At 44.5% G+C, this 12,724-nt stretch overlaps 1 protein-coding gene across 1 annotated transcript; it reads right to left on the minus strand.

Moving 5' to 3' along the window:
• Positions 1 to 6,418: 6,418 nt before the first annotated feature.
• Positions 6,419 to 8,211, minus strand: LOC121581468. The gene is made up of 3 exons (XM_041896961.2): positions 7,528 to 8,211; positions 6,663 to 7,381; positions 6,419 to 6,506 (listed from the first exon to the last, which is right to left on the minus strand). The coding sequence occupies exons 2-3, from the start codon at positions 7,328 to 7,330 to the stop codon at positions 6,455 to 6,457; spliced, it is 720 nt and encodes a 239-aa protein (XP_041752895.1). The 5' UTR covers positions 7,331 to 7,381; positions 7,528 to 8,211; the 3' UTR covers positions 6,419 to 6,454.
• Positions 8,212 to 12,724: the final 4,513 nt, after the last annotated feature.

Below are 12,724 nucleotides of genomic sequence, written 5' to 3' on the forward strand. Positions count from 1 at the left end.
CGGCGCCTTAGACCCTACAAACAGCAGCTGCATACAGGGCTAAAAAACTCTAGTAAAATGTCAAAGGTTATTGGACACTATTCAATTCCAGTTTACAGTGGCTGAGCTGTTCTCATTAACATGACTCTTTGTGTAACATCTGGACCAGAAATTTTGACAGGACACAAGGGGGCCTCTGGCTACTCCCCTTGCCACGCTGAAGTTGGAAAGACAAGCTACAAGTCCTCCCGGAGGTGTTTACAGCAGGTGTCAATTGTGACAAAAATGTTTAAGTGAAACGAGAGACATGTTCAATTCAATACACTTTATTTATCCTCAAGGGGCCAATTATTGAGGAGTAGAAACAAAGATATGGACTGCAGGGAAAGAGAACGGGTAAGAGAGACAGAGAGAGATGGAGACTGTCAACCTATTTCTATGGTGTCCCAAAATAATTCTGGGCTCCACTTGCTCTTGCCTTGTTTGCCGATCCAGCTCATGTATTTTAGTCAACAATCCAATTCACCCCTCTCTCTCTTTTAAAAAATAACATCTACTTCTGATTAGCACTCTTTCCATTTTTAACTAGCACATAATTATCTTCTATTTGGGAAATTGCTCAATATGGAAGTATTGTCAGAGTCAGTGATGTTACTATACCCAACAAAGTCTCAAGTCCCACAATTAATCACCATGCATCTTTAATAAACACAGCTCCCCCAAACTGGAGAGGACCCAAGTTGCCAAGGAAACGGTGTTGCACATAAGAGAAGGGCAATAAATAGGATGACAAGGAAACGAGGGGAGGCCTCGTGTCGATGACAGCGTTGCTATTATGACTAATGGGTTCTTATCACTTGAGGGGTGTGTGTGTGTTTGTGCTATAGATACTATAGATAGATAAATAGATATAGAGTACCAGTCAAAAGTTTGGACACCTACTCATTCAAGGGTTTTTCTTTATTTTTACTATTTTCTACATTGTAGAATAACAGTGAAGACATCAAAACTATGAAATAACACATATGGAATCATGTAGTAACCAAAAAAGTGTTAAATCTAAATATATTTTATATTTGAGTTCCCACATATGCTGAGCACTTGTTGGCTGCTTTTCCTTCACTCTGCAGTCCAACTCATCCCAAACCATCTCAATTGGGTTGAGGTCGGGTGATTGTGGAGGCCAGGTCATCTGATGCAGCACTCCATCCCTCTCCTTGGTCAAATAGCTCTTACACAGCCTGGAGGTGTGTTTTGATTCATTGTCCTGTTGAAAAACAAACGATAGTCCCACTAAGCGCAAACCAGATGGGATGGCATATCGCTGCAGAATGCTGTGGTAGCCATGCAGGTTAAGTGTGCCTTGAATTCTAAATAGATCACAGACAGTGTCACCAGCAAAGCACCCCCACACCTTCACACCTCCTCCTCCATGCTTCACGGTAGGAACCACACATGCGGAGATCATCCGTTCACCTACTCTGCGTCTCACAAAGACACGGCAGTTGGAACCAGAATTCTCAAATTTGGACTCATCAGACCAAAGGACAGATTTCCACATGTCTAATGTCCATTGCTCATGTTTCTTGGTCCAAGCAAGTCTCTTCTTCTTATTGGTGTCCTTTAGTAGTGGTTTCTTTGCAGCAATTCGACCACGAAGGCCTGATTCACGCAGTCTCCTCTGAACAGTTGATGTTGAGATGTGTCTGTTACTTGAACTCTGTGAAGCATTTATTTGGGCTGCAATTTCTGTGGCTGGTAACTAATGAACTTATCCTCTGCAGCAGAGGTAACTCTGGGTCTTCCTTTCCTGTGGCGGTCCTCATGAGAGCCAGTTTCATCATAGCGCTTGATGGTTTTTGCGACTGCACTTGAAGAAACTTTCAAAGTTCTTGAAATGTTCCGTATTGACTGACCTTCATGTCTTAAAGTAATGATGCACTGTCATTTCTCTTTGCTTATTTGAGCTGTTCTTGCCATAATATTGACTTGGTCTTGTACCAAATAGGGCTATTTTCTGTATACCCCCCCCCCCACCTTCTCACAACACAACGGATTGGTTCAAACACATTAAGAAGGAAAGAAATTCCACAAATTAACTTTTAAGAAGGCACACCTGTTAATTGAAATTAATTCCAGGTGACTACCTCATGAAGCTGGTTGAGAGAATGCCAAGAGTGTGCAAAGCTGTCATCAAGGCAAAGGGTGGCTACTTTGAAGAATCTCAAATATATTTTGATTTGTTTAACACTTTTTTGGTTACTACATGATTCCATATGTGTTATTTCATAGTTTTGATGTCTTCACTATTATTCTACAATGTAGAAAATAGTTAAAACAAAGAAAAACCCTTGAATGAGTAGGTGTGTCCAAACTTTAGACTGGTACTGTAGATTGTGGACGGACGGACGGATGGACTGATTGATTGATTGTTTTGCAGCTACTGTCGTCATCCCATTTTAATATGGAGCGGTGTTCCAAAACTTCAATACTAGTTTTATTGGTGTTCTAGTACCAGTGACATGTTTTCACTCGTTTGATTTCACACACCAACACAGCATTCTTGTGCCAACACTCCAGAATACAAGTCACCTTAGTTTGGAACTATGTACTGTACATTGTGTTCTCTCTTACAGCACTAGGGATTCTGAAATGAGGTTTTTCCCCCTTGTTGCCAGGAAGAACATTTAATGAGATCTAACCTGCCTTGCTTCAGTGAACACAGTACGCACACTCGTAAACACACACACACACACCATGTACACACCAAGTACACATAGTAATACACACATACACAAGCTCATGCACTACACCCACACACAATTACATAACATTTCAATCCATTTAATCTGTGTGTAATTTTACAGTAACACTCTTAAAATACACCAACCTTTGCCTATGGAATTGTGTAATCATCAACATTACATTTATTTCCACTGAAACCCATTTACACACACACACACTCTCACTCACTCACTCACTCACTCACTCACTCACTCACTCACTCACTCACTCACTCACTCACTCACTCACACACACACACACACACACACACACACACACACACACACACACACACACACACACACACACACACACACACACACACACACACACACACACACACACACACACACACACACAAAACAAACACAGCTCAGTGCCCTTAGTGGTGAATAGTAGGTGTGTGATTTGTGTGTTATGCTGGTGTGTGATATGTCCCGTATGGCTCCAGTAGGTGACATGCACGGCCACTAAAAGCCCAGTAATATATCCCTCTTTTTACAACCTCAGACCGATGAGGTGATGGGCGAGGGACTGTGTGTGTGCAGTATCTGTAAGTGTGTGTGTGTGTGTGTGTGTGTCCATCCAGCACCCATCCAGGGTCTATCCATGGGCTCGAGGCATGTGTGTGATGGTGAAGGAATGGTGATAAAAGTTAATAGCTTAATAAATTGTGACCCATAAACGGCAGCTCCGTCCCCGAGGATGAACGGATGTGACGGATTAGACCTGGGACAGGACACACACACACGGATGGATGGATGGATGGATGAATGAATGGACGACCGACCGAGAGACATTGATACAGATACAAGGAATCAGGGAACTGTATCTAGATTTCTATTAGAAGTCGTGACTTGTCCTCTGATATATACTGTATGGGCAGTGGCTTTAAACCAGAGGAGAGAGGCAGCACTGGATGCCTTTCATAACGGTTTAAATATATCTGTACTCGGATCCTCTCCCAGCCCAAGAAAGGTGCTGTTCTCCCTCTTCTGGGCTTCTTTGGTAAGTACATATTTGTATTCTACAAATGCCGACCTTGCACTACTGAAATATAATCGGTTTGGGGCAATGCTTTGGACTGAACTCAACCCTGTTAACTTTGTTTTTTTCATAAACAGTCAATTGTTCTTTCCAGTGTTATTTTCCAAATAATTTTCCTATTGGAGCTAGTGAGAAGTGTGTCTGTGTGTGTGTGTATGTGCGACTGACTGTGTGTGTGGAGCTGTAAAAAAGGCAGGAACAAAAATTCAAATTGAAGAGGGATATACAGTGCATTCGGAAAGTATTCAGACCTCTTGACTTTTTCCACATTTAGTTACGTTACAGCCTTATTCTAAAATTGATTAATACACTTTTTCCTCATCAACACACAATAACCCATAATAACAACACGAAAACTGGTTTTTCAATTTTTGTGCAAATGTATTAAAAATAAAAAACAGAAATACATTATTTACATAAGTATTTAGACTCTTTGCTATGAGACTCGAAAATGAGCTCAGGTGCATCCTGTTGTCATTGATCATCCTTGAGATGTTTCTACAACTTGATTGGAGTCCACCTGTGGTAAATTCAATTGATTTGGAAAGGCACACACCTGTCTATATAAGGTCACACAGTTGACAATGCATGTCGGAGCAAAAACCAAGCCATGTGGTCGAAGGAATTGTCCGTAGAGCTCCGAGACAGGATTGTGTCGAGTCACAAATCTGGGGAAGGGTACTAAAAAATGTCTGCAGCATTGAAGGTCCCCAAGAAAACAGTGGCCTCCATCATTCTTAAATGGAAGAAGTTTGGAACCACCAAGAATCTTCCTAGAGCTGGCCGCCCAGCCAAACTGAGCAATCGGGGGCAAAGGGCCTTGGTCAGGGAGGTGACCAAGAACCCGATGCTCACTCTGACAGATGGGAGAACCTTCCAGAAGGACAACCATCTCTGCAGCACTCCACCAATCAGGCCTTTATGGTAGAGTGGCCAGACAGAAGCCACTCCTCAGTAAAAGGCACATGACAGCCCGCTTGGGGTTTGCCAAAAGGCACCTAAAGGACTCTCAGACCATGAGAAACAAGATTATTTGGTCTGATGAAACCAAGATTGAACTCTTTGGCCTGAATGCCAAGCTTCACGTCTGGAGGAGACCTGTCACCATCCCTACGGTGAAGCATGGTGGTGGCAGCATCATTCTGTGAGGATGTTTTTCAGCGGCAGGGACTGGGAAACTAGTAGGGATCGAGGGAAAGAAGAACAGAGCAAAGTACAGAGAGATTCTTGATGAAAGCCTGCTCCAGAGCGGACCTCAGACTGGGGCGAAGGTTCACCTTCCAACAGGACAACGACCCTAAGCACACAGCCAAGACAACACAGGAGTGGCTTCGGGACAAGTCTCTGAATGTCCCTGAGTGGCCCAGCCAGAGCCCAGACTTGAACCCGATCTAACATCTCTGGAGAGACCTGAAAATAGCTGTGCAGCGATGTTCCCCATCCAACCTGACAGAGCTTGAGAGGATCTGTAGAGAAGAACGGGAGAAACTCCCCAAATACAGGTGTGCCAAGCTTGTAGCGTCATACCCAAGAAGACTCGAGGCTGTAATCGCTGCCAAAGGTGCTTCAACAAAGTACTGAGTAAAGGGTCTGAATGCTTATGTAAATGTAATATTTACGTTTTTATTAAAATATACATTTGCAGAAATGTCTAAAAATCTGTTTTTGCTTTGTCATTATGGGGTATTGTGTGTAGATTGATGAGAGAAAAAAACTATTTAATCCATTTTAGAAAAAGGCTGTAACGTAACAAAGTGGAAAAAGTCAAGGGGTCTGAATACTTTCCGAATGCACTGTATTGTATTTGGATATTGTAGCATCACTTGCATTTGTGAGGGAAAACTTGGCTATAACTGTGGTCTTGGTAGGCCCTCAACTCATTTTGTCAAGATTGTTCACTTAATACTACCTGTGCAGTGAGTTATGGGAATTGAACATATAAACTGCTCTTGGGTCTTGACTCCATCTCTGTTACTACAATTACTTAGATTTATCTCTTGTCTATGGTCATTTACATTGGCGAGGCTGAGACATGAGTTATTAGATAGAAATGGAAGACAAGGACAAAGCCATCGGCCATGCAGGCAGCATGCTTCATAATAACACCGGTTGTGCCTCATCCTTGTGCTTTAACAGCCCACTAATACAAATGCAATTAACCTCAACGACCATCAAGGGGATACAGTAATTGACTGTTAACATTTGCTGTCTGGCCAAGGTTTTGGAGTTTCTAATTAACATTATCAGTAATGATGCGATTAGGCTGCGGCTCCCGGCACAATGAAAACAACCGAGAAGATGTAGCCTACAACGCATCATGATGAGGCTGAGATCTCATCATTCCTTTTTGGGGTGTGTTTACTGTTATAAAACTTCAGGCTGCCTCATTGTGCTTGCTAGTATAGACCGAATGCTTGCTCAACTGTTATGACTATAATGATGTGGACAGGAATGATGATGCACTACTGTGCTCACCTGTATTTCTCTATATAAGCAAACACAAGGCAACTTTTGAAATGCATGTTTTTTTATTGTGCCATACGGTATATGAAAATGAAAAATCTTTTCTATGAAAAATTTGTTAAAAGATATGCATAGAAAAGAGACCATTTGAGCAGGTGAGATGATGTCATTCTCAGTCCAGTCACCTTGTTTTAAACCTCTGCGGTATCGTCGCCAAGGCCATCGGTGCTGAGCTATGAAAAAGGAATAAATGTTTTTGTTGTTGTTGTTATGGTTCTAAGAACATCTTACCAATGCAGGATATGCTGTTCAAGACTACCATGACTTAGCCCATAATAGCTATTTTATCTTCTTCAATAAACCTGAGCTAGGTGTTATTCTCAACTCACCCAGTAGTGGTCGCTCCACACTCCAGCCCCGTGCTTGTTGACACACTGCACTCTGAACATGTACTGGGTGTTGGGGCTGAGGATGCAGGAATCAAAGCAGGGGTTTCAGGCATCTTGCAGTGGCGGTTCCTTACTAGGATCTTCTGCAGCCCATCCAGAACGGCCTGGAACTCCTGTAACTCATCCCGTGTGTGTACCTCCTGGCTGACAACCCCTACCTCAGCCGCCACCCCCACGTTAGGTTCCTCATCACGGCTTTCAGGCCTTGTGCAGCGGACGTGCCTCCCTAGAAGCTCCTGAAGCCCAATCAGAATGGCCTGGAAGTCCATTTCCACCAGGTCCTTAAAGGGCTCATCCTGGAGGTCCCTCTCCATGGAGGGCGTCTTGTCTGTAGCCCGGTGCAGCAGCTGAACCAGCCCATCTGCTCCCTGGAGGAAGGCAACACAGTCGTGCTCCTTAAGGGCCTGCTCCGATATGATCCGCAGCCCATCAAGGGCATCAATCCCCTGGGCGGAGTGGCAGGCGAGCCCCCTGGTTTCATCTTGGGCCTCATTGACCAGACTGTCTAGCTGAGAGTGCAGCATCCTCTCTTGGGTGAGCAGGAAGTCGTACAGGGCTGTGAAGCCCTCGTGGAGGCTACGCTGGAGATCTCCGACCTGGGAACTCATCCTGGAACTCTGCTCCTTTACCAGAGTAACCTCAGCCTCCCACAGCCCTCACTATGACACACACACACAGCCGAGAAGAGGAGAAGAGAAACATTACAGATCACTGAGAGGATTGCAGTTTTTACGGTGTTACATAGTGGTTCTGAGTAGAAAAACTACTCTTTCTGTCAGCATAAAACAAGAGCAACTTCTCTAACCTTTCTCAGCGTTGGCCAAGGCCTCTCGAAGGCTTCTCCCCCTCCGACAGTAGGCCTCATCTACGGTGTTGACATCATGGTCCTGGTGCTCCGCTTCCATACACTCCTCGCAACCTCCTGTTCCATCACTGAAACAGTAGTCCGTCATAGAGCGCTCCAAATGACGCGGGCACGGTGTACAGCACTCCATAATGGGCGCCAATAAAACATGCGAACGGTACGGGCCCCGGGTGTGAAGGTTCTTCAGGCATTTCTTGCAGTAATTGAGCTCACAGGTCTGGCAGAATTTCACTGCTCGCCGGCGCATGTGGCACAAGCCGCAGGGGACCTCCTCCCCCAGGGTCCGACGACCAGTCTTCTTCCAGAAGAAGCGTTGACTCTGTCTCACGGCCGTATCGTTCTGCTCCGTCAGGTGCTGGAGGACCTGTCCTACCAGCGGGTTGCTCGGAAAGTCCCACTCTGAAGAGGGTGGGTTGGGAAACAGTTTGTGGCACTCGGGGCATTGGCCGTGTGACTGCGTGCCCTTACAGCTCGCATCCCTCTCGATGGCGGTCATGCACAGGTCGCATATGAAGTGGCCACAGGGGAGAGAGAACGCTCTGTGGAGTCCTTTGGCACATGATGGACAGTGTAGGTGAGAGGCTATATAGCATGGGAAACTTTCTCAAGCTTTGCCTTGTCCATGGTGTCCTTCTTCTCCTTGCTGACGCTTCGAGGCAAACTTAATGGGTGAAATAGAAATAGAATGGCTTAATTGTAATGCACTGAAAATAAAATATTATTGTTTTGTCCCCCCCTGCTATGTTTGGATACATGTAGTAAATAGCCTAGAAAACTTGGATATAAACAAAACTATATTTTTCCTAATAACAACAACATATTTATGAGACAAAATACAATATCCTTCACATGGAGTTCTTCACCTTAATAACCGTTTGTTGGTCGCACTCTTTGGTTGGTCTGGATAGGTTTTTCTCGGCATACTGTCTGCTCTTGGCCTCCTCCAACAGGACGCGCGCGGTTCTGGTTCACACGTTGCTAAACGCAAATCACTCCTCAATCACTGGAGTGAGAACGTTTTGGTGAATAGAATGTAAGGTGTTAGAATGCTGATGCATTATGCATGGAGTTATTGCATCACCAACATGTCACAATAGCCCAGCGTTCTGAACATAGAGATTATTAAGAATTATTCTAATTAATTGGATGTTTCTGTGCCAGTTGTTGACGCACAAGACGCAAGCAATCTGAGCTGAAACAGAAATGTAGCCCATCTATTTATGTAGGCTGTTTTTCATGAAATAGCCTTCCACTTCACACGAGATCCACATACAGTAGAAAGTTGGGGGCGATGAAACAACGGAAGCCCATTCATTCTTTTTGAATGAAGGAGCGGGGGACCGTTGGGCGACACGAGCATGGGCGAGGGACATGAACGGAGCCGAACCAAAATTGGGGAAAGCTGAACTTTATGCAAATACTCTGCGAGATCGAGTTGCTATTGAAGCTCACTAGTTTCCAGCCCCTATTGGATTGGCTGTTGATACCTAGCTCTACCTAGCATGCTTGCTAGTGTAACAGGTCAAAGAATTACAGATTTTTGCAACCGTTCATTTTCTATTTTTTATTTTATTTTGTGAGTTGATTTCACCAAAATATTGTATTGTTCAGCATTTCGTGTAGTTTACAGATATTGGGAGAGTTAATTGTGTAAGTGCGCCCTCTAGAGTGTTGGTTTGGTTATATGCGGAGTGGTGTCATGCTTTTCTCAGTCTGCATTCTACTCGACTGAGGGAGGTATGTGTTCACTTCGGCGTGATATAAACTTGATATACCTGTTAAAACTAAAACGTTTCAGTGCACATAGTAACTTGTATGTATATTATATGATGAGTGTACGTACATTTAATCAAGCTGTGTCATGAATTTAGCCATTTTTGAGAGTTGAGAAATTGCTAACTTAGCTAACCTCGTGTTCTGTTTAGCTGTAAGTTAGCAATCGTCATTCTATCCTCTTGTGTTGAAGCCCACGTTGTTCTTTTTATGTTAGGCGGATTCTGGTCGAGGGTAGAGTTTTGAACATTTTCTCTCCTTGATGTTGAACAGGTATGTATTCCCTATATCAGGTTAAAAATATGTGTTCATTTAAAATGTTTTCATGTATTGATTAGTGTTTAATGGCACTGAAAAGCTCAAATGTGAAGGATTACATGTTGCTTCGTGCATATTACTGTATGTATTACCTATTTGAAAGATGGTTTATGTCATGTTGCACAGTATTAATGTAAAGGCTAAAAGCTCAGAGTTTTTGGCAGAGATAACATGCAATATGACACATACATAAGATATACACCAGATGCAATGTTTATTTTCCAATTATGTTGTATTTTATTCCTTGTATTTTTGAATGTGATTATACTCAGTCTGCATTCTACTCGACTGAGAGAGGCGGATTCTGGTCGAGGGTAGAGTTTTGAACATTTTCTCTCCTTGATGTTGAACAGATTGAGAGAGTTGTACACAATAAAGTGCCTTCAAGTACGCCAGTGTCTTGTCTTCAGTGCACCGGAACACAACGCAGTAGTCGGCAACGAGCAGACCGCGCCGGCTACATTGGTGCCGTGACCCGGATATCTTCGCTTCAGATCATCGCCAGGGTGATCGCCGGTGGTTGCTGTGACGAGTAGGAACCTCTTCGGAACGTTGACAAGTATAAGGGCAAACATTAATGTGTAAATTGTAGCACTTAATTGCTTACCTCAGCTACTTCTATCATTTTACAATTTTTTTTCATATTCACATGTTCTGGTGATTCACATATCATTACCATAGTCTATTACAACTTTCTATTCTTTTTTTAAAATGACTGATGGTAAGGATGCGCAGACACCATTTAGTGTTGGAGATGCTGCAGGGGTAAGCCTGGGGAGGGGCAGGTTTATGAGTAGGGTGGAGAGCACGCCGGTTAGGGGTGCTGGTATACTAGGCAGACCTGTACTCTCGTCCACACGCTTACGCACTGATGAATATTCCCCCGCACCACACATGCGTAGCTTAAGAGATGCTGCAGACATTGCAAGCAGCGTTAGTTCAGTGGGCCGTCCTGCATTTTCATACACTCACACCCAAACAGATGAACATTCTCCACGTCAGCCAGTGTCTAGTTCACATGTGAGTTCTGCAGACCTAGGGAGTCTCATCACACAGTTAGCTCATGAAATAGGAGAGAACATTGCTAGCCAATTACAGAGATCTGTTGGTAGTGCAGATAACCAAACCACTCCTACGCCTAGCCTGAACTTAGGATATGGACAGTCTGATTTGAACATGACAGGAGTAAAGTTAGTCATGAAGACAGATGTCAAAGAGCCGCCGTACTTCAGGGGTGATGGAACAGACAAACACACAGTGCATGAGTGGGAAGAGATTATGAGCGTTTACCTGAATAAGAGGGGTGTACACCCGCAAGAGCACTCCCAGGAGATAATGTCAAGACTAATGGGAAAGGCTAGAGACATTGTTAAAGTTACCCTGCGCAGTATGCCATCGCTGCAGCCAGCTGAGAACTCCAAGCTCGTCTTTGATATTCTGAAACATTTCAGTGAGTTAACCTACTCCTCTATGCCTTTAGCAGATTTCTATAACACACTTCCTCTGGCTGGAGAAAGTCCCATGGACTATTGGATACGCTTGAACAAGGCTGTGGATGTCGCAGATGAGTGTCTAAGAAGGCAGGGGCGAAACATTGAGGACCCTTCTCACGAAGTCACAATGATGCTGGTGAAACACTGTCCCGACCCCGCTCTTGCAAGTGTCCTAAAGTGCAAAACAGCTGAAAAGTGGACAGCAAATGAGATTCAGGAACACCTCGTTGAACATCAGAGAGAGGCTAGAACAATGTGTCAAGCCAAATCTTATCGGCCAAAGAACATTGGTGCACATGCTCAGGCATTAACCACAGAGACAGTCGCTGCTGAAAACCCAACAGACCTTACTGGTTACCCAAAGGCAATGGGGCTTCCATCCTCTCCTCAGACAGAGAGCATCTGCATGCAGTCTCTCATTGGCTTGCTGAACCGTGTGCTAGAGCAGACGGCACACACAACAGCAGTCGTGCCACCAAGCAGGGGGCCAGCAGCCATTGTTCAGAGTAGATGTAAAGTCTGTCAGTCTGCCGAACATTCAACTACTGCACACTGTAGACAGGCGAACCTCTGTATGGGCTGTTACAAGCCCGGCCACTGGAAGAGAGAATGCCAACAGCGCCGGCCAAGAATTAACGCTCAGCCACAGTTAGCGCACACACCACCTAACTCTGAGCAAGGTGGAGCCAGTTTAAACTAGATAGCTCACATACGGAAAGGGGATGTGTGAGCGTTGAAGATTCAACCCTTGAAGAAAGTGAAGAATTGAAGGAGATGTATGTCAATGTCTGTAAAGCAATGTCTGATAATTGCACGGTAATTGTTCAGAATATTCACAGAGTTGAGACGTTCAGTGAGTTATTTCACGCACCGGTGACAGTTAATGGCTGTGCTCAGTTGCAAGGGCTCCTCGATACAGGCTCAATGGCCTGCACGATAAGTGAAGAGGCAGAGCAGAGACTACTATCAGATAGCGTCTTGACCCCACATCAAGAACTCTCACAGCATATCATCCTTGTTGGCTGTGGAGGAGTACAAGTGCGCCCCAAGTGCATGTATGACATGGAACTAAGTCTGTATGGGGTAAAGTGCATGGTCCCAGTTCTGGTGATCACTGGTCAGAAAGACGACATAATAGTAGGCACCAACATGTTGAAACGTGTACTGCATCAGCTGAAAAACGAGAACAGTTATTGGACACTTATCTCGAGCAACACAAAAGGGTCTCCAGATGGCGAACAGTTTCTAGAAATGATGACCAGTCTCACAAGATGGAGGGGTGAAGATGTCCCAGGAAAAGTAGGGACAGTGAAGCTAACTCAGGCGGTGACTCTCCTTCCCAAAGAAGAGTACCTGCTGTGGGGAAGACTGCCAAGTAATATACCCAAGTCACCTGGGAGTACAGTTATGGTGGAGCCTACAACCTCCAGGTGTGTACCTCGGGGCATTATGGTAGGGAGAGTGGTAACACCGCTATGGGGAGATGGCTGGACTCCCATGAAAATCACTAATATCTCAGACAAACCACTCACACTGAAAAGGAACAGCAAGCT

This window comes from Coregonus clupeaformis, chromosome 14, assembly GCF_020615455.1.
Source record: "Coregonus clupeaformis isolate EN_2021a chromosome 14, ASM2061545v1, whole genome shotgun sequence".
Lineage (NCBI taxonomy): Eukaryota > Metazoa > Chordata > Actinopteri > Salmoniformes > Salmonidae > Coregonus > Coregonus clupeaformis.

Coding starts and splice junctions, on each gene's coding strand:
- LOC121581468 (XM_041896961.2), bottom strand. CDS start 7,330: ATGAGTTCCCAGGTCGGAGATCTCCAGCGTAGCCTCCACGAGGGCTTC. Junction 6,507..6,662: donor TGTGGAGCGACCACTACTGG/GTGAGTTGAGAA, acceptor CCTTTTTCATAG/CTCAGCACCGATGGCCTTGG.